Source organism: Embiotoca jacksoni, unplaced genomic scaffold (assembly GCF_022577435.1).
Source record: "Embiotoca jacksoni isolate LCO1_2020_lvr unplaced genomic scaffold, fEmbJac1.0.p SCAF_64, whole genome shotgun sequence".
Lineage (NCBI taxonomy): Eukaryota > Metazoa > Chordata > Actinopteri > Embiotocidae > Embiotoca > Embiotoca jacksoni.
The window spans coordinates 745934-769679 of record NW_027185419.1 but is presented as its reverse complement, the minus strand read 5'-3'; the positions used below and the strand labels follow the sequence as shown (position 1 = coordinate 769679).

General features: G+C 34.7%; 2 protein-coding genes across 2 annotated transcripts; one reads left to right on the top strand and one right to left on the bottom strand.

Annotated features, from left to right (window-relative positions):
• The first annotated feature begins 182 nt into the window (after positions 1–182).
• LOC138213839 (zinc finger protein 395-like) lies at positions 183–9500 on the top strand. Its single transcript, XM_069175135.1, has 10 exons — positions 183–295; positions 3156–3340; positions 3695–3816; positions 3914–4023; positions 4399–4601; positions 4703–4803; positions 5266–5560; positions 5740–5835; positions 6771–6841; positions 7918–9500. Exons 2-10 carry the CDS (start codon positions 3158–3160, stop codon positions 8027–8029), a joined length of 1293 nt encoding a protein of 430 aa, XP_069031236.1. The 5' UTR covers positions 183–295; positions 3156–3157; the 3' UTR covers positions 8030–9500.
• A 494-nt stretch (positions 9501–9994) lies between these two features.
• gtf2a2 (general transcription factor IIA, 2) lies at positions 9995–22925 on the bottom strand. The gene is made up of 4 exons (XM_069175136.1): positions 22759–22925; positions 12478–12582; positions 10661–10818; positions 9995–10336 (listed from the first exon to the last, which is right to left on the bottom strand). Coding segments are annotated over exons 1-4 (336 nt in total). The 5' UTR covers positions 22831–22925; the 3' UTR covers positions 9995–10335.
• Positions 22926–23746: the final 821 nt, after the last annotated feature.

Here is a 23746-nt window from a genome sequence, read left to right as displayed (position 1 = left end):
CGTCCTGAGTGTTTCGGCCTTCATTGGGAAAAAAAAAACTACCAGTTTGATAAACCGGTTTTGTCTTCAGGCAGCAGAACTCCCATCCGGAAGCATGCTGTAGTCCGGTCCGGGTGCTGCTGGACTCCAGTCCCTCCCTTATGGTTGTTGGTCTGCAGCAGCTCACACACACACACACTCACTCTCACACTCAGCTCCCGTTGAACGGCAGCGACAGACTCTGTACCTGCTGGAGGTCCTCCTCCTCCTGTTGTTGTTGTTGTTTATTGTTTGTTGGAGCCTCTCACCTCTGCAGGTACGTGTCAGCAGCTGTTTCTTGCTTCTGTTTGCTTCTACAGACTTTTTTCTTTTTCTTTTTCTGGTTTCTGATCACAGCGTGTTGATTCTTGTGCAGGAGCACCTTTCACCTCTCGGCTCCTCTTCATGTTGTTGTGATTCACTGATGGTTGTGGAGGGAATGAAAAACAGGCTGATAGCACTTTTAAAAAAACAATTTTTTTTTTAATCGATTATGTTACATAATCATCAGTTTTGATGGGGGATTCATGTTTTTGATCCATTTCTGCAGTAAAAACTTTAGTTTTGGAATTAATAATCAGCTAAAGTGCTGTTTTTTTCTGTTCATTGAGGGCTCTTATTGTGGAAGGTGTGAAGGAATCTGATTGGTTCAGAGCTGCAGACGGAGTGGGTGTGTTTGTACAGTATGAGTTCCTGCACAAACAGCACGAGTTGCGTTGTTAAAATGTTTGTGTATATTTGTTGAAATAAAAAAGAAAAAGTAATCCGAGTCACTCCGAGGTCAACTGTAAATTTATTTTCATGCTGTAAGTGTTTTTTTTTTTTTTGTCAGGTTATTACAAGTATGTGAACTTTCTGGGGGGGGGGGGAGGGTCTGGTTCTTCTATCGAGGCCTTAAAGTATCTTCCAGCTGTTTTTTTTTATTCGTATTTTTTTACTTTATGCACTTCATCTTTTGAAAGAGTTGTTTTGCAGTTCAAATTAAAGAATGAGGTAAACATACATTTTCACTGTATTAATGGTATAAATTACAATACATTGTAAAAAAACAAACAAATCAGAAGTTGTTGTGACCTCGAATAAGCAATCGGAGTATAGTTGCGTTTTCTAATACTCTGCAATATTTGACACGTTTAAAATGAATATATATATATTTTTTTATCACATCATCTCTGAAAAAATAAATTAAAGTTGTTTTTTTTCCCCAGAGAGACCCGAGAAAAGGAAAAATAATTCGTAATGAGGAGGATTGTGTTTGCAGTTTATTCCATTTGAAACCTTTTCGTCCTCTCTCAAAAAACAAGAACACGATGAACATCTGATCGTGGGTCGTTCAAAGGAACCAGATTTAAACGTTAAATGTCGATTGTGCTGCACAAGAAGCCGTTTGAACGACTTTAAATGCGTCGTTGATCTCTGATCTCGGGCTCGTGACTCTCTGAAGGTTTCACCAGATAAATCTGAGCAGTCACGAGAGGAAAACATCTGTTTTAAAGATCTCAAATATGAAGGTGACGCATTCGTTATCAGTGTGTTAAATGTAGGTCAGGGTTGCATCAGTCATGTCTGTTGTGTCATTAAAGCCAAAAATATGTGGACACCCTGTGCACACTGTAGTTCACTGTATTTCAGCCTTTTTTTTGCCGTTTCAATGAAGGGAAATCTTAAATTCTTCAGTATCTAATATATTGACGACGCCGTTGCAACTTTGTACGTTCAGTTTTATGTCCCCCCCCCCGCACAACAGAAATGACCAGAAAAGCATGCTTCCACATACTTTTGTCGTCATGTGTGGAAATGCATGTTTATACTGTAGTGTGTGTGTGTGTGTGTGTGTGTTGCAGTGTCTGGTTGCTCTGAGTGACTGATTAACAGGAAACCTTGAAAGGGGAGGGGGGGGGGGAGTGGAGGCTCGCTGTGTGTCGTTGTGTTGCCATGGTGACAGAGTTTAGCATTGAAGGTTTATAACGCGATAAAGAGAACATTTAACAGTTGAACCCATCTGCTCCGTTTATCTTAATCCTCTGCCGAGTTAGTTACTGGTGTCGTTTGAGACACGCACACGCACACGCACACGCACACACAGCGGCATGACTGTAAATGACCTCGCCGCCTGTGACTCATCGTGATTTCACTCGGATCTAAATCCACAGCTGACGTTTTATTTCCCTGCAGAAGCTTTTGCCATCAGCGAAAGTACAAAAACATTATTCATATATATATATATTATATATAATTTACATGATATTATTCACTGTTGGAGCTGCATCCGTCTACTTTATTATGCATTCAGTGGTTCCCAAAATAAAGGTCACGCACCCGGCAAAGGGTCACCAGACAAAATCTGAAGGGTCACAAGATGAGAGGAAGAAAATAACTCCTGACTTTTCCACTTTTTTTTCACTGTTTGTTTTTCTTGTGAAATATCGGGCATGTCTCAAAACCATGTGAGAAAAATTTATAACGGCATCTGAAATGTGTTGAGTGACCTGAACATGTCCGGACGTGACTTTTATTCCAAGAGGTTTACGATCCCCCCAAAAAATGTTTGCAGAACGCTGGTTGATTTTTAACAATATGTTGTATTTTGTAAAAAAAAACAACAACAAAAAAAAAAACTTTCAGCAGCAGTTAATCTGCTTTTAGCCGCCGTCTTATTTAAATGCGTCAAATAAACCAAATATACAAACAAAATGTTACAGTCACAATGGATATATTATTTACAAATAACAGAACTGGGAAAACCAATAACTTGTTGTAAGTTTAGTTTTAGGTCAGCCACGGCAGCTAGCTTTTAGTCGATATAGCGTTCTGACCTTAGCGATAGAGTTAGCCGTTAGTTGAAGGTTGCCGTCTTTTTTTATCACAGGATATTTTTTACGTAGTTAAATTGGTGTTCGCCAACAGGTTACGACGGTTTCAATCAGATACGTGGTTGCTGTATTTTGCCGTTATGAGGCGGTCGATGGTTAAAACAAAGAATGAACTTTTCTTCTTCACGTCATTAAAAAAGACGACTTTGACCTGAACAGCTGTTTGACAGAATGAAAACGATCCGTGATTCTCGTACGACTTAAACAGAACAACTTTTTGTCGTAAATGTGACTCCGTGTTGTTGTTGTTGTTTTTTCTTGCAGAGATGTTACCGAAGACTCGTCTGGGGAAGCGTTCTCCTCTCGGGGCGCTAGTGAGCTCCACCTGTCCGCCGGCAGGGATTCACGCTCACCTGGAGGCCGGCAAGACCGGTGTCGCCACGACAACCACAGCAGGACAACAACAACAACAACCCGTCGGCAGAGCCAGAGGTCATCTCGGACTGAAGGTGAGAGGAGGATCTTTTGGTTTCATCGGCGAGCTGTGAAACCTTTTCCTGACGTAATTTATCCATTTATATATAACTTATCTTTATACTGACTTTTTAAATATTTATTTACACGGTTTATTTCTTTCTTGTTTTTTCTTTTAACTGAACAGAATGTCCCAGTTTGCAGGTTTAGAATATGGATTAAAATCACACAAATAATTCCCAGAATCGTGTTTTTATTTCTCCTGAAAGCCTGATGAGAAAAACACAAAATATTTACGGAAAAGAAGTTGTTGTATTTTTGTTGGAACTTTTCCTTGATTGACAGCTGTCTGAGCCAATCACTGAGTCGCGCCTCGTCTCCTCTCTCAGGTGTATTTTCAGTGCGGAGGTGAATCTTCAGGTGTCGTCGATCACATGGAGAGTGACGTCAGGTCTTCGTCTCGTCCGTCCTGCATCAGATCCGTCTCGTCCTCCATCGATGTCCCCAGAAGGTCGGACGTCTCCCCGTGTTTGTTTGTTATTTGCCTCTTTGTTTACCAATAAATGTGCTCAAACTTTTTGTTTGTTTGTTTTCCTGCCGTCCTGCAGTCAGAAGAGTCGGCAGGAGGTCGACGTGGATGAGCTGATGGCGGCGATGGTTCTCAGCAGTTTGTCCTGCAGCCCCCTGCTGCAAAGCCCCCCCCACCCAGACCCCACAGGTACACAAACAAACAACTGTAACAACAAATAGCTCTATCAGTTAACAGCGACAAACAACTTCGACAACCAGTAGTGACAACTAACAGTTGTAACAGTCAACAACAAACAGCTGTAATCAACAACAAATAATTACAAGAACATCTGTAACAATTACCAACAACAAACAATGACAACAGTGATAATAACGCCGCAACGATGACAACAAACCGTAACAATTAAAAACAACGTACAGTAATGATTTTACATGATATGATGTATATAACTAAAGAGGAGCAAAAATCACTGACAAACAATAATAACAACAAGAATCACCAAAATATAATTTCCTCCAGTCAGACATCTGATTTGTATTTCTTGCGTTTTTGGCGTTTCAGGTCTTCCGATGGACTTCGGCGGCAGCGAACTCTCCGACAGCGGCAGCAGCGGCTACTGGAGTGTTGGCCACGCCCACGGAAGCCCCGCCCCCTCCCCGCCAATCGCAGAGCCTGAAGCCGGCCGGGCCACGCCCCCCGACGAGGGCCTGGACATGGAGCTGGGGCAGGTGCTGTTCGACGAACCGGCGCCAAGGAAACGCAGAGTGAGCCATGTTTTGTTTTTGTTTTTGTTTTTTACGTTGGTCACAGAGACACAAAAATAAAAAAGGCGTCAGACGGTGAAGGTTTTGTTTTCTTCTTCCAGAACTCGGTGAAAGTCGTCTATAAGTGTTTGTGGCCGAGTTGCGGGAAGCTGCTGACGTCGGTGGTGGGAATCAAACGGCACATCAGGATGACGCACTTGTGGTAAGACCTCACCTGGCGGACGGACAAATTCAGGGTTAAATATGGAGGCTCATTCCTGCCAAAAATCGTTAAAAAAAAATATTTTTACTGTATCGGAATTTATAGATTTCTTTTGTTAATGTTTTCTGACCGTTGTGGGCCTCCATATATTAAATACAACTGGAATCAAACCTGAAATGTATTTATTATGGAGGCCCATTAATGCCCAGATTTATTTTTTTTAATGGTTTTGGATCGTTAATATATTCCAACAATTTATTTAATTCCTAACAATTTAAAGTCTTTTGATAAATGATCTGCTAATGAGCCCCCATGCACAATATCTGTGATTAAATGCGACATTTTACAATTACGCTAAGTAAAAACATAATAATTTCGAAAGGGGGCGGGGCATCTATTAAAATTGTGTGCATTTTTTATAACCTGACTGAACATATTTGACCTTTGACCTCTATGTCACAGCCGCAGCGGCGAACACGAGCGCTGTTCCCGCAGCGAGGAGGATTTTTACTACACAGAGATCAACCAATGGGACCAAGCGCTGCCTCATCAGTCCCCTCCCCCTCCTCTCCCGTGTGGCCCCGCCCCCTCCTCGCCCACATTCTCCACACCCTCACCTCCCAGTCCTCCCAGTCCTCCCAGTCCTCCCCCTCCCTCCCCTCCAACCCCCCCCTCTCCGGCCTTCAGTGCTCTGAGTCGCTCCGCCCCTTCTTCATCCGGCCGCTTCTGGCAGGTCCAATCAGAGCACTCCTACCAGGTAGGGGCGGAGCTTACCAGTTGTGGAAGTTGTATTCAGATATGTTTAATATTTAGATTATATCACCATAAATAATTAATTACAAAGTAAAAAGTATTACATTGTTTGCGTAAGAGTAACTTTCTATTACGAAAAGAATCGAACGTGTTAAAGTTAAGTTGTAATGTTTTCTTTTTTAGGCTCCACCCCCTGGTCACGTGGTCTCAGTGTTAGCTTTGACCATGCCCCCCTGTCGTTGGACAGCCCCGCCCACTACCACTACCTGCCACAGACAGGTAAATGTAAAAATGTTTTTCAGCCTTTTTTTTTACTCAGTTTTGGTTTTGATGTTTATCTTTTTGTGTGGTTCTGTGGGGTTTTTTTTCTACCAGTTATTTTCATGGGATTTATTTACAGTAAGAAAAAAACAGCTGGGAGGAAGCAGCTTCCACTGAATGAGTGTTGATGGCTGCTGCCTTTTTGTTCCAGACTAACTCCCCTCGTGTCTTGCAGCTGGTTAGTCTTGAGACAGGACTACTTTTTATTATTCTCTCGGTTTTTGAATTGACTTGCAAAAACAAAAAAGGTTTTCCAGAAAAACATGCAAAAATGCTGCAAAAAACTCAGAGGTGAAACTCGACACAGTTTTAGGATTTCCCCCGACAATATTAGGTTATAATTTGTTTTTATTCTTTACCAATTACTGTGCTTTCCCTCGCAGTCATCATCCACTCACTTCTCTAATTCGCTTCTGTTTTCTCTTGTCTCTCTGAATTCTGCACAGCTCTCAATTGTTTATTTCCTGCAGCCGCTCAGAAGCCTGTTGAAACTGGTTTTAAGTTGGAGGGGGGGTGGAGGGTGGAGGGTGGAGGGTGGGGCGCCCTCCTCCTTGATAGTTTTCATTCAGCAGGAAAATCCCCCTCAGATTGTTTTGGCAGTCACATTTTCCATCAGTGTGTCGTGGCGCAGCGCTGCCACCAGCAGGCCGACAGAGGAAACTGCAGACAGGACGATTAAATTTAGCAGCAGGGACTCAAAATTATACATAAACAATAATAAACAGCTGGAGGATACTTTAAGGCCTTCGACCTCCAATAGAAGAACCAGACCCCCCCCCCCAAAAAAGTTTTTTTTTTTTTTTGTCTTGTTTCACTTGTTTTGAGTCTTTTTATGGATCTTCTTGAAGCCACAAAGCTGCAGCACAGTGACTCCTCCTCTTCCTCTTCTTCAGGGTCTGTCTTTCCGAGTGCGCTCGATCAGTGTCGGAGAGCAGTGGCTGCAGCATCAGAGCGCCCCCTGCAGGTCAGTGTTTCCGTGTGGTTATGTGTCCTATGCACTGACTGTATATTAAAAGTGTTCGTAGCTTCCAGGTCTGAAAAATGGTTCTGATCCAGAAGTGTCTTCAGCTGCAATACCAGCGAGTGCCACTAGAGGTCGGCTCCAAAAAGCCTCCGGCTCCATAGACTCCCATTCAACTTCTCTCATCAAATCCAAAGTGAATAAAATGTGTCCATCAGTTATCTCGGTGTTGTTAGCTAAAGTCACTCCTTCTTATTAGTTTTCTGGAGGTCCATCTGAAAATAATCCCTCATTCATTAGAAAAGAAGATTCAAGAAGACCTGTTTTTGGGGGCGTGTCTGTTTGATTGACAGGCCTGTGGTGCAGTCAGGTTACAGCTATCGGTGGGTGGGACGTAGTATCGTCGGGTTTCCGATCAGATCAGTCAGATCCACCGCTGGCTCCTCCCCCAGCTCGTCCAAATATGGTCACTTCCTGCTCCAAACCGCTTCGGACTAGCAAAGATGGTGACGGACAGAATCTGAACTGGAGGATTCATAACGTTCACAAACCAACGATGACATCACTGCTGGATGATGACATCACTGCTGGTTGCTTATTCGTCAAATGCTTCGTTCAAATGGAACTCGTGACCTCGTGGTTACAACATAAGTCCTGAGAACAGCGTTGCTAGGCAACGGCAACATGGACAGCGTCTAGAAACCACGGAGGGAACAGATGAGGCCGTTGGGAAGATCAACGTTTTCCTCAGACGTTGGCTGTTACCTAAGTTACGAAGACAAACTCTACGTGACTAAAATATATTAGCTTAATTACCCAAAACATGAACTTCCACGACCTCTGACCTTTCTGTAAACGTCAGCAAACAACGTCACAACTGGTGAACTCAAGGGCTTTCAGAAAACTTAGGGTTCAGACGTCGTGAACACCACAAGAGGGCGCCGTTCATACGGACTCTTCTCGTTGTTCACGGTAAAATCCGACTGTCTTTAAACGCAGCATCAGCTGATTAATTCCCGGGTCCTTCCTGGTTCAGTTACCGATGTTTTTTTTCTCTCTTTTCTGTTTGTTATTTTTAGGAGGATTCGTGGCGATGCCAAGAAATGTCGTAAAGTTTACGGCATCGAGCACCGAGACCAGTGGTGCACGGCCTGCCGCTGGAAGAAAGCCTGCCAACGCTTCCTCGACTGAAACCTGAAGAAGAAAAAAACAACAGAGGAAGGAAAAGGACTGTTGTCGAGGAGCCGAAAACTTCACTTGGTGGATGTTTTGATACTTTTTCTTCCATCTGAAACCAGAAAGTTTCTAAGTTTTTAATTCTTCCGAAGTGTCTTTTTTTTTTTTTTTTTTTTTTTACCGTCGATTGATTCGCCTTAAAGAAACTTTGTGTTATGAAAACCGATTTGGCAGCTATGAAGCATCTTTGACGTCCGGCCGACTCTCCTCAGGTGTTCGTGAACTAAAACCAGCCGTCGAGTCGGGTTATTCAGACGGTGAGTTTTGAAAGGAGCAGTCGCACCAACGTTTAGACGGTTCACTAGCAGGAGCCGCTCTTTCTATTTTTTAGTAAACGAAAATATCTAAAAAACGTGTTTCCACTTCGTCGGTTATCGAGTCAAAAAGAACAAAACAGAGTCGACAAAATAACAGAAACACCTTCGTGAAATTGAATAAACGGCAAAAAACGGAACTTTACGTTTTTTACAGAGCGAAGATTGACTGCTTTAGTTTTAATGGGGTGTGTTGTTTTCATTAAACTAAGTCCAAAAACTCCTAATTAATAAAACAGTCAATTAAAGGAAAAGCAGCGAACTGTCAAGTCTGAGAAGATGGAAAGAATGAATTTGTCGAAACAGCAAATTTGACTCTTTGAAGCTCTTTTTGGCTCTTTTTATTTATTTTTAAAAATTAGGTCAGATTTTATATATAAAACATTTTGAAAAAAATAACTTGACGATGAATATTTTCTTTGAGTTTGATTTCAGCTTCCTTATAAACTTGTAAAATATCAATGCATTTAAAAAAAAACAACCAAAAAACAACTTTTGTTTTCTTTTTTTTTCATATTTTGGCAAACTCAACGAGCCGAATTCAGTATCAGCAGCTCCCGTTTACCGAGTCATGTTGGATGTTTACAGAAAACTCAGCAGATTTCTGAGACTGAAAAACACTGCAAACGTGCCAAATCTCAAGCAAGTTCTGTAGTGAGAATAATCTAATCAAAGTTATCAGAGATAACGACTTTTAAACACTGCAGCCGTTAACGAGCAGCTAAGCTGCAACAACTTCCTGTTTCTGAACGCCTGTCAATCCTCTCTCCAGTTTGATTTTTTTATTTTAATTTTTTTGGGCTGCAGAAGCCATTTTCACGCGGCTCCGTGGGAAACGTGCAGTATTCATCAAAGAGGTTTAACTACACATAAAAACTGTTTATTCAGAATTATATCTAGATTTTATATCAGCTGTTCCCGGTGAGAATCATCTGGGTCAAAATATCTTGCGTCCGAAATCCTTTCGTTTCACAGCAGTAAAATCAAATGATTTTTCTCTATTTATGTTTACGAACAAAACCAGAGAACGTGTTGACGATCGATTCATTTTTACGAAGCTTTTTTTTCTACATGATGTGAATCCTGTCGGTGTAATAAAGCAGGAAAAATAAGTGATTCTCGCTCATGTCATTTTGTTCGGTTTGAGGAATCGACCGCCAGCAGCCAATAACAGACAACCCAGTGTTTTATTGATAACTGCTAATTAATAGTTTATTTACGGTCAAACTCTATTTTATTTTTGTATTTATCCTAATACATTTTTTATGGTATTTGTTTAATGTATGATGTAAGATAAATATAAAATGTGTTGAAAAAAACAAGAAAACTCTATAGAAAGATTCCAACACAATAAAGTTATATAAATTACAAAAACATAAAAAAAAAAAAATTAAACGGCATTTCAAATGATAAATATGCATTTAAAAAAAATTATATATATAATACAAATTTAAACAATAAAGGTCATTTATAAAAAAATTCGAACTAATAATTAAAATTAATTGTAAAAAAATATATATAGATACAAAAATTGAAATATAAATATCTGAAGTGATCCCCTGTATGATGCTGTCATTGTTTAAAAAAACTCAGTGAAACTGTGACATTAATAGACAAAATGATTTATTGATAAAAAAAACAATCATCAAAGTGACGGATGATGAAACAGAAAAACGGAGAATCTGTGTTTTAAATAAAGTTTTTATTAAACAGGATGCAGCTCGATAATAAACGGCAAACTGAACACAAAACCTCCTGTAAACCGATAATTAAAAAAAAAACTGCTGCAGGCACACACACACACACACACACACACACACACACACACACACACACACACACACACACACACGTGACTCTGCTGTAATAAATTATATGTACAGTCCAGGTCCGAATGTGACGGAGAAACTCAGAGAGCCGCGTCACTCTGCAGCGCTGGAGCTCAAATCTGAAGAAGAAGAAGAGCGTTAACCAGTTTAACTGCGTGTAAAGCAGGCGCAGAAGAAGAAGAACATCTGTTAATGACCGGAGAAACAGGCGCAGGTTCACTTTATAATGTTAACGTGATCTTGTTGAGGCTAACGTGATCTCGTTGAGGCTAACGTGATCTTGTTGAGGCTAATCAAAGTCAATAATTGACGGATTAACGGAATATAACCGACGCGGTTTAAAGAATGTCGTCTTAAAAACAGAACCGTCGCTGCTAGCAGGAGATCGGCGCCCCCTAGTGGTGAAACGTAGGTGATGTCACGTAGGTGATGTCACGTCGTACCATTTGTCCGTCTTGTTCTGGGTCGACTCGCTCTTCCCGTCGCAGGCGACGATCTTGACCTTGTCGACCTTCACGAGGTCGGTGACCTCTCTGAACTCCACGTCGTTCAGGACAAACGTCCAAACGTTGTCGCAGAACCGGTACGTGTTCAGAGAACCCTGAAGGACAGAGACATGAAACATGAAGAACGGAGACATGTAGGACGGAGACATGAAGGACAGAGACATGAAACATGCAGGACGGAAACATGAAACATGAAGGACGGAGACATGTAGGACAGAGACATGAAACATGAAGAACAGAGACATGAAACATGAAGGACGGAGACATGTAGGACGGAGACATGAAACATGAAGAACGGAGACATGAAGGACATAGACATGAGACATGAAGGACAGAGACATGAAACATGTAGGACGGAAACATGAAACATGAAGGACGGAGACATGTAGGACAGAGACATGAGACATGAAGGACAGAGACATGAAACATGAAGGACGGAGACATGTAGGACGGAGACGTGAAACATGAAGAACGGAGACATGAAGGACAGAGACATGAGACATGAAGGACAGAGACATGAAACATGTAGGACGGAAACATGAAACATGAAGGACGGAGACATGAAACATGAAGGACGGAGACATGTAGGACGGAAACATGAAACATGAAGGACGGAGACATGAAACATGAAGAACGGAGACATGAAGGACATAGACATGAGACATGAAGGACAGAGACATGAAACATGCAGGACGGAAACATGAAACATGAAGGACGGAGACATGTAGGACAGAGACATGAGACATGAAGGACAGAGACATGAAACATGAAGGACGGAGACATGTAGGACGGAGACATGAAACATGAAGAACGGAGACATGAAGGACATAGACATGAGACATGAAGGACAGAGACATGAAACATGTAGGACGGAAACATGAAACATGAAGGACGGAGACATGTAGGACAGAGACATGAGACATGAAGGACAGAGACATGAAACATGAAGGACGGAGACATGTAGGACGGAGACGTGAAACATGAAGAACGGAGACATGAAGGACAGAGACATGAGACATGAAGGACAGAGACATGAAACATGTAGGACGGAAACATGAAACATGAAGGACGGAGACATGAAACATGAAGGACGGAGACATGTAGGACGGAAACATGAAACATGAAGGACGGAGACATGAAACATGAAGGACGGAGACATGAAGGACCGATATGTCACATGAAGGACTGATATGTCACATGATGGGGTCATACTGGTGTCTGTGTGTGTATGTTTGTGTGTTTGTATGTGTGTGTATAAATATGTGCGTGTGTGTATGTGTATTTTTGCGTGTTTTGTATATGTGTGTGTGTGTATACGTGTGTGATTGTGTGTGTACAAGTGTTTGTGTGTGTGATTTTGTGTGTGTGTGTGTGTGTGTGTGGATGTGTGTTTGTGTGTGTGAGTGTATGCGTGTGTGTTTGTGTGTGTGTGAGAGTGTGTGTGTGAGAGTGTGTGTCTTTGTGTGTGTGTGTGTGTGTACAAGTGTTTGTGTGTGTGATTTTGTGTGTGTGTGTGTGGATGTGAGTGTGTGTGTGTGAGTGTGTGTTTGTGTGTGTGAGAGTGTGTGTGTGTGTGTATGTGTTTGTGTGTGAGTGTATGCGTGTGTGTGTGTGTGTGAGAGTGTGTGTCTTTGTGTGTGTGTGTCTTTGTGTGTGTGTGTGTGTGTGTGTGTCTTTGTGTGTGTGTGTCTTTGTGTGTGTGTGTGTGTGTGTACAAGTGTGTGTGTGTGTGTGTGTGTGTGTGTGTGTCTCACCCTGAAGTTGACTCTGTTCCGGACTCTGTTAGCGAGCGCTGTGTTTATGGCCTTATCGAACTGCAGGAGGACCTGCAGGGCGAGCTGAGGAGTGATCTGCTGAGTCTGAACACACAAACACAAGATTCACTCAAATAATTACAAATGATGTTTAAAAGAAACAAACTCTCAGCGTGAAGAAGTGCTTCACGGACCAGAAACCAAACGCAGATATTCATCAAAAATCTTAAAATCTCTTGATAGTTTAACAAACATTTAAACATGAAGTAACATTTAAACTTGGGCCGTTTTCCAAGAGAGAAAAAACAACACGAAAAGACACAAAATATGATTCTAAATTATAAAATGTACATCTTTAAACTGCTTTAATTCATCTAAAAAAAAATAAAAATAAAAAAAAAAAAGTCAAAAATACTGCAAAAAGATGGAATAAAGATTTTTGGGCATTTCTGCCATAAAAAGGGCATAAAACATTTAAAACATGATCACATGAATTAATAAAACATGATCACTGTTAATAAAACATGATCACATCTGCTAATAAAACATGATCACTGTTAATAAAACATGATCACATCTGTTAATAAAACATGATCACATCTGTTAATAAAACATGATCACATCTGTTAATAAAACATGATCACTGTTAATAAAACATGATCACATCTGTTAATAAAACATGATCACATCTGTTAATAAAACATGATCACATCTGTTAATAAAACATGATCACATCTGTTAATAAAACATGATCACATCTGCTAATAAAACATGATCACTGTTAATAAAACATGATCACATCTGTTAATAAAACATGATCACTGTTAATAAAACATGATCACATCTGCTAATAAAACATGATCACTGTTAATAAAACATGATCACATCTGTTAATAAAACATGATCACATCTGTTAATAAAACATGATCACTGTTAATAAAACATGATCACTGTTAATAAAACATGATCACATCTGTTAATAAAACATGATCACATCTGTTAATAAAACATGATCACATCTGTTAATAAAACATGATCACATCTGCTAATAAAACATGATCACATCTGTTAATAAAACATGATCACATCTGTTAATAAAACATGATCACATCTGCTAATAAAACATGATCACTGTTAATAAAACATGATCACATCTGTTAATAAAACATGATCACATCTGCTAATAAAACATGATCACTGTTAATAAAACATGATCACATCTGTTAATAAAACATGATCACTGTTAATAAAACATGATCACATCTGTTAATAAAACATGATCACATCTGTTAATAAAACATGATCACATCTGTTAATAAAACATGATCACATCTGTTAATAAAACATGATCACATCTATTAATAAAACATGATCACTGTTAATAAAACATGATCACATCTATTAATAAAACATGATCACTGTTAATAAAACATGATCACATCTGTTAATAAAACATGATCACTGTTAATAAAACATGATCACATCTGTTAATAAAACATGATCACATCTGTTAATAAAACATGATCACATCTGTTAATAAAACATGATCACTGTTAATAAAACATGATCACATCTGTTAATAAAACATGATCACTGTTAATAAAACATGATCACATCTGTTAATAAAACATGATCACTGTTAATAAAACATGATCACATCTGTTAATAAAACATGATCACATCTGTTAATAAAACATGATCACATCTATTAATAAAACATGATCACATCTGTTAATAAAACATGATCACATCTGTTAATAAAACATGATCACATCTGTTAATAAAACATGATCACTGTTAATAAAACATGATCACATCTGTTAATAAAACATGATCACATCTGTTAATAAAACATGATCACATCTATTAATAAAACATGATCACTGTTAATAAAACATGATCACATCTGTTAATAAAACATGATCACTGTTAATAAAACATGATCACATCTGTTAATAAAACATGATCACATCTGTTAATAAAACATGATCACATCTGTTAATAAAACATGATCACTGTTAATAAAACATGATCACATCTGTTAATAAAACATGATCACTGTTAATAAAACATGATCACATCTGTTAATAAAACATGATCACTGTTAATAAAACATGATCACATCTGTTAATAAAACATGATCACATCTGTTAATAAAACATGATCACATCTATTAATAAAACATGATCACATCTGTTAATAAAACATGATCACATCTGTTAATAAAACATGATCACATCTGTTAATAAAACATGATCACATCTGTTAATAAAACATGATCACTGTTAATAAAACATGATCACATCTATTAATAAAACATGATCACATCTATTAATAAAACATGATCACATCTGTTAATAAAACATGATCACATCTGTTAATAAAACATGATCACATCTGTTAATAAAACATGATCACTGTTAATAAAACATGATCACATCTGTTAATAAAACATGATCACTGTTAATAAAACATGATCACATCTGTTAATAAAACATGATCACTGTTAATAAAACATGATCACATCTGTTAATAAAACATGATCACATCTGTTAATAAAACATGATCACATCTATTAATAAAACATGATCACATCTGTTAATAAAACATGATCACATCTGTTAATAAAACATGATCACATCTGTTAATAAAACATGATCACATCTGTTAATAAAACATGATCACATCTATTAATAAAACATGATCACTGTTAATAAAACATGATCACATCTGTTAATAAAACATGATCACATCTGTTAATAAAACATGATCACATCTATTAATAAAACATGATCACTGTTAATAAAACATGATCACATCTGTTAATAAAACATGATCACTGTTAATAAAACATGATCACATCTGTTAATAAAACATGATCACATCTGTTAATAAAACATGATCACATCTGTTAATAAAACATGATCACTGTTAATAAAACATGATCACATCTGTTAATAAAACATGATCACTGTTAATAAAACATGATCACATCTGTTAATAAAACATGATCACTGTTAATAAAACATGATCACATCTGTTAATAAAACATGATCACATCTGTTAATAAAACATGATCACATCTATTAATAAAACATGATCACATCTGTTAATAAAACATGATCACATCTGTTAATAAAACATGATCACATCTGTTAATAAAACATGATCACATCTGTTAATAAAACATGATCACTGTTAATAAAACATGATCACATCTGTTAATAAAACATGATCACTGTTAATAAAACATGATCACATCTGTTAATAAAACATGATCACATCTATTAATAAAACATGATCACATCTATTAATAAAACATGATCACATCTGTTAATAAAACATGATCACTGTTAATAAAACATGATCACATCTGTTAATAAAACATGATCACATCTGTTAATAAAACATGATCACTGTTAATAAAACATGATCACATCTGTTAATAAAACATGATCACATCTGTTAATAAAACATGATCACATCTGTTAATAAAACATGATCACATCTGTTAATAAAACATGATCACTGTTAATAAAACATGATCACATCTGTTAATAAAACATGATCACTGTTAATAAAACATGATCACATCTGTTAATAAAACATGATCACATCTATTAATAAAACATGATCACATCTATTAATAAAACATGATCACATCTGTTAATAAAACATGATCACATCTGTTAATAAAACATGATCACATCTGTTAATAAAACATGACCACATCTGTTAATAAAACATGATCAATGTTAATAAAACATGATCACATCTGTTAATAAAACATGATCACATCTATTAATAAAACATGATCACATCTGTTAATAAAACATGATCACTGTTAATAAAACATGATCACATCTGTTAATAAAACATGATCACTGTTAATAAAACATGATCACTGTTAATAAAACATGATCACATCTGTTAATAAAACATGATCACATGAATTAATAAAACATGATCACTGTTAATAAAACATGATCACATCTGTTAATAAAACATGATCACTGTTAATAAAACATGATCACATCTGTTAATAAAACATGATCACATCTGTTAATAAAACATGATCACATCTATTAATAAAACATGATCACATCTGTTAATAAAACATGATCACATCTGTTAATAAAACATGATCACATCTGTTAATAAAACATGATCACATCTGTTAATAAAACATGATCACATCTGTTAATAAAACATGATCACATCTATTAATAAAACATGATCACATCTATTAATAAAACATGATCACATCTGTTAATAAAACATGATCACATCTGTTAATAAAACATGATCACATCTGTTAATAAAACATGATCACTGTTAATAAAACATGATCACATCTGTTAATAAAACATGATCACTGTTAATAAAACATGATCACATCTGTTAATAAAACATGATCACTGTTAATAAAACATGATCACATCTGTTAATAAAACATGATCACATCTGTTAATAAAACATGATCACATCTATTAATAAAACATGATCACATCTGTTAATAAAACATGATCACATCTGTTAATAAAACATGATCACATCTGTTAATAAAACATGATCACATCTGTTAATAAAACATGATCACATCTATTAATAAAACATGATCACTGTTAATAAAACATGATCACATCTGTTAATAAAACATGATCACATCTGTTAATAAAACATGATCACATCTATTAATAAAACATGATCACTGTTAATAAAACATGATCACATCTGTTAATAAAACATGATCACTGTTAATAAAACATGATCACATCTGTTAATAAAACATGATCACATCTGTTAATAAAACATGATCACATCTGTTAATAAAACATGATCACTGTTAATAAAACATGATCACATCTGTTAATAAAACATGATCACTGTTAATAAAACATGATCACATCTGTTAATAAAACATGATCACTGTTAATAAAACATGATCACATCTGTTAATAAAACATGATCACATCTGTTAATAAAACATGATCACATCTATTAATAAAACATGATCACATCTGTTAATAAAACATGATCACATCTGTTAATAAAACATGATCACATCTGTTAATAAAACATGATCACATCTGTTAATAAAACATGATCACTGTTAATAAAACATGATCACATCTGTTAATAAAACATGATCACTGTTAATAAAACATGATCACATCTGTTAATAAAACATGATCACATCTATTAATAAAACATGATCACATCTATTAATAAAACATGATCACATCTGTTAATAAAACATGATCACTGTTAATAAAACATGATCACATCTGTTAATAAAACATGATCACATCTGTTAATAAAACATGATCACTGTTAATAAAACATGATCACATCTGTTAATAAAACATGATCACATCTGTTAATAAAACATGATCACATCTGTTAATAAAACATGATCACATCTGTTAATAAAACATGATCACTGTTAATAAAACATGATCACATCTGTTAATAAAACATGATCACTGTTAATAAAACATGATCACATCTGTTAATAAAACATGATCACATCTATTAATAAAACATGATCACATCTATTAATAAAACATGATCACATCTGTTAATAAAACATGATCACATCTGTTAATAAAACATGATCACATCTGTTAATAAAACATGACCACATCTGTTAATAAAACATGATCAATGTTAATAAAACATGATCACATCTGTTAATAAAACATGATCACATCTATTAATAAAACATGATCACATCTGTTAATAAAACATGATCACTGTTAATAAAACATGATCACATCTGTTAATAAAACATGATCACTGTTAATAAAACATGATCACTGTTAATAAAACATGATCACATCTGTTAATAAAACATGATCACATGAATTAATAAAACATGATCACTGTTAATAAAACATGATCACATCTGTTAATAAAACATGATCACTGTTAATAAAACATGATCACATCTGTTAATAAAACATGATCACATCTGTTAATAAAACATGATCACATCTGTTAATAAAACATGATCACTGTTAATAAAACATGATCACTGTTAATAAAACATGATCACATCTGTTAATAAAACATGATCACTGTTAATAAAACATGATCACATCTGTTAATAAAACATGATCACTGTTAATAAAACATGATCACTGTTAATAAAACATGATCACATCTGTTAATAAAACATGATCACATCTGTTAATAAAACATGATCACATCTATTAATAAAACATGATCACATCTGTTAATAAAACATGATCACTGTTAATAAAACATGATCACATCTGTTAATAAAACATGATCACATCTGTTAATAAAACATGATCATCACTGTTAATAAAACATGATCACATCTGTTAATAAAACATGATCACATCTATTAATAAAACATGATCACATCTGTTAATAAAACATGATCACTGTTAATAAAACATGATCACTGTTAATAAAACATGATCACATCTATTAATAAAACATGATCACTGTTAATAAAACATGATCACTGTTAATAAAACATGATCACATCTGTTAATAAAACATGATCACATCTGTTAATAAAACATGATCACATCTGTTAATAAAACATGATCACTGTTAATAAAACATGATCACATCTGTTAATAAAACATGATCACTGTTAATAAAACATGATCACATCTGTTAATAAAACATGATCACTGTTAATAAAACATGATCACATCTGCTAATAAAACATGATCACATCTGTTAATAAAACATGATCACATCTGTTAATAAAACATGATCACTGTTAATAAAACATGATCACATCTGTTAATAAAACATGATCACTGTTAATAAAACATGATCACATCTGTTAATAAAACATGATCACTGTTAATAAAACATGATCACATCTGTTAATAAAACATGATCACATCTATTAATAAAACATGATCACATCTGTTAATAAAACATGATCACATCTGTTAATAAAACATGATCACATCTATTAATAAAACATGATCACATCTGTTAATAAAACATGATCACTGTTAATAAAACATGATCACTGTTAATAAAACATGATCACATCTATTAATAAAACATGATCACATCTGTTAATAAAACATGATCACATCTGTTAATAAAACATGATCACTGTTAATAAAACATGATCACATCTGTTAATAAAACATGATCACTGTTAATAAAACATGATCACATCTGTTAATAAAACATGATCACTGTTAATAAAACATGATCACATCTGTTAATAAAACATGATCACATCTATTAATAAAACATGATCACATCTGTTAATAAAACATGATCACATCTGTTAATAAAACATGATCACATCTATTAATAAAACATGATCACATCTGTTAATAAAACATGATCACTGTTAATAAAACATGATCACTGTTAATAAAACATGATCACATCTATTAATAAAACATGATCACATCTGTTAATAAAACATGATCACATCTGTTAATAAAACATGATCACATCTATTAATAAAACATGATCACATCTGTTAATAAAACATGATCATCACTGTTAATAAAACATGATCACATCTGTTAATAAAACATGATCACATCTATTAATAAAACATGATCACATCTGTTAATAAAACATGATCACTGTTAATAAAACATGATCACATCTGTTAATAAAACATGATCACATCTGTTAATAAAACATGATCACATCTATTAATAAAACATGATCACATCTGTTAATAAAACATGATCACATCTATTAATAAAACATGATCACATCTGTTAATAAAACATGATCACATCTATTAATAAAACATGATCACATCTGTTAATAAAACATGATCACTGTTAATAAAACATGATCACATCTGTTAATAAAACATGATCACATCTATTAATAAAACATGATCACATCTGTTAATAAAACATGATCACTGTTAATAAAACATGATCACATCTGTTAATAAAACATGATCACATCTGTTAATAAAACATGATCACATCTGTTAATAAAACATGATCACATCTGTTAATAAAACATGATCACATCTGTTAATAAAACATGATCACATCTATTAATAAAACATGATCACATCTGTTAATAAAACATGATCACTGTTAATAAAACATGATCACATCTGTTAATAAAACATGATCACATCTATTAATAAAACATGATCACATCTGTTAATAAAACATGATCACTGTTAATAAAACATGATCACATCTGTTAATAAAACATGATCACATCTGTTAATAAAACATGATCACATCTATTAATAAAACATGATCACATCTGTTAATAAAACATGATCACATCTGTTAATAAAACATGATCACATCTATTAATAAAACATGATCACATCTGTTAATAAAACATGATCACATCTGTTAATAAAACATGATCACTGTTAATAAAACATGATCACATCTGTTAATAAAACATGATCACATCTGTTAATAAAACATGATCACATCTATTAATAAAACATGATCAATGTTAATAAAACATGATCACATCTGTTAATAAAACATGATCACATCTGTTAATAAAACATGATCAATGTTAATAAAACATGATCACATCTGTTAATAAAACATGATCACATCTGTTAATAAAACATGATCACATCTGTTAATAAAACATGATCACATCTATTAATAAAACATGATCACTGTTAATAAAACATGATCACATCTGTTAATAAAACATGATCACTGTTAATAAAACATGATCACATCTGTTAATAAAACATGATCACTGTTAATAAAACATGATCACTGTTAATAAAACATGATCACATCTGTTAATAAAACATGATCACATCTATTAATAAAACATGATCACATCTGTTAATAAAACATGATCACATCTATTAATAAAATATGATCACATCTGTTAATAAAACATGATCACATCTGTTAATAAAACATGATCACATCTATTAATAAAACATGATCACATCTGTTAATAAAACATGATCACATCTGTTAATAAAACATGATCACATCTATTAATAAAACATGATCACATCTGTTAATAAAACATGATCACATCTATTAATAAAACATGATCACATCTGTTAATAAAACATGATCACATCTGTTAATAAAACATGATCACATCTGTTAATAAAACATGATCACATCTGTTAATAAAACATGATCATCACTGTTAATAAAACATGATCAATGTTAATAAAACATGATCACATCTGTTAATAAAACATGATCACATCTATTAATAAAACATGATCACATCTGTTAATAAAACATGATCACTGTTAATAAAACATGATCACATCTGTTAATAAAACATGATCACTGTTAATAAAACATGATCACTGTTAATAAAACATGATCACATCTGTTAATAAAACATGATCACATCTGTTAATAAAACATGATCACATCTGTTAATAAAACATGATCACATCTATTAATAAAACATGATCACATCTGTTAATAAAACATGATCACTGTTAATAAAACATGATCACATCTATTAATAAAACATGATCACATCTATTAATAAAACACGATCACATCTGTTAATAAAACATGATCACTGTTAATAAAACATGATCACATCTGTTAATAAAACATGATCATCACTGTTAATAAAACATGATCACATCTGTTAATAAAACATGATCACTGTTAATAAAACATGATCACTGTTAATAAAACATGATCACTGTTAATAAAACATGATCACATCTATTAATAAAACATGATCACTGTTAATAAAACATGATCACTGTTAATAAAACATGATCACTGTTAATAAAACATGATCACATCTATTAATAAAACATGATCACTGTTAATAAAACATGATCACTGTTAATAAAACATGATCAATGTTAATAAAACATGATCAATGTTAATAAAACATGATCACATCTGTTAATAAAACATGATCAATGTTAATAAAACATGATCACATCTGGAATCGAGGAATCCCGATGACAAAGTGAATCTTTAAACATTAGTTTTAGACTTTAAACTTTCTGGCCTTTTTTACTTTTCAGCTGCAGATTTGCGCTGTTACAACTGTCGCTAATTAAACTACAGCAGATCGTAACTTTTTAGCGCCATAGATGCGAAAAAAATATTTAAAAAACGATATTTACGGTAGAAAAACAAACCGCAGCTAACATTAGCCTGTTAGCAGCTAACAATGCTAAGTTAGCCCGCTAAGCTAACCGTCGTTGGCCGCAGCTTGTGCCGTTAGCAAGCGTGCTAACGTCGGCTAGCGGCGGAGCACAGAAAGCGTCCGCCGGTGTCTCGGTGCTTCGCGGTCGGTCGGTGTCACCTGAATGAGCTCGTCCAGACTCTCCTGCAGGCTGTTTCCCAGAGTGGTGTTCCTGTACAGCTGGTACGCCATGTTGGAAACAACTGCAACGAAACGAACGACAGAGACGAGAGCGGGACGATCCTGCAAACACGCCGGAGCTAACGAAGCTAACGATGCTAACTTAGCTGCTTCCCTCCACAACAAGAGAGAGAGACAACGAGACTTCCGTTTAGAGTTTTCAAAATAAAACACGTCCAGGTTCTGACCCGACTAGTTTACAACTACTACTACTAGTTCTAATAACTTCCGGTTTTACTACCGCAGGTTGTATTGTGGACTTGTGGTTTAAGTGTCTGACTTCCAAAACTATATTACATTTTAAATTATACATATTATTACACATCCTTTACAGTGGGCCAATAAAACTTCTTTTTTTTTTTTTTTTTTTTTTAACATTAATACTACTAAATTATACCATCATAAAAATCGTAAACAAAGAACATGAACAAATATAACAGGCACATATACAGCAAAGCTATACATTTAAGATGGCAAGAAAGCTGGCAAATAAAAACTAATTATTTTAATAGCATTTCATTAAAACTTTATCTCATTTCATACTATAATGAGGCTGACAAATTTATAGCATTTTGTTAATTTTTGAGGTATTTTTCACATTTTATTCATATTTTTCAGATATTTTTCTAACATTTTTGAATATTTTATTCATATTTCATTTTCTTGATCTTCTTTTTAAATATCTTATAATTTTCCTCTGATTTGAACTTCAACAAGTTGATTAATCAACTGTCACTGTAACCTGCAATATTTCTGGCTTTTCATCTCATATTTTTTTTACCTTATTGATATTTACAAATGTATTTACTCACAAAATGATGAAAAGGAAGTTAATGATATTAAATCAGCAATTCAACAGGATTCTGACGTGATAAATTTACAGTCTATAGTGATAAATATATAATGGTGACGTGGTGATTTAGTAAAT

Coding starts and splice junctions, on each gene's coding strand:
- LOC138213839 (XM_069175135.1), top strand. CDS start 3,158: ATGTTACCGAAGACTCGTCTGGGGAAGCGTTCTCCTCTCGGGGCGCTA. Junction 3,817..3,913: donor TCCATCGATGTCCCCAGAAG/GTCGGACGTCTC, acceptor GCCGTCCTGCAG/TCAGAAGAGTCGGCAGGAGG. Junction 5,561..5,739: donor AATCAGAGCACTCCTACCAG/GTAGGGGCGGAG, acceptor TTTCTTTTTTAG/GCTCCACCCCCTGGTCACGT.
- gtf2a2 (XM_069175136.1), bottom strand. CDS start 22,830: ATGGCGTACCAGCTGTACAGGAACACCACTCTGGGAAACAGCCTGCAG. Junction 12,583..22,758: donor GTCTGGACGAGCTCATTCAG/GTGACACCGACC, acceptor TTGTGTGTTCAG/ACTCAGCAGATCACTCCTCA. Junction 10,819..12,477: donor GGAACAGAGTCAACTTCAGG/GTGAGACACACA, acceptor TCTGTCCTTCAG/GGTTCTCTGAACACGTACCG.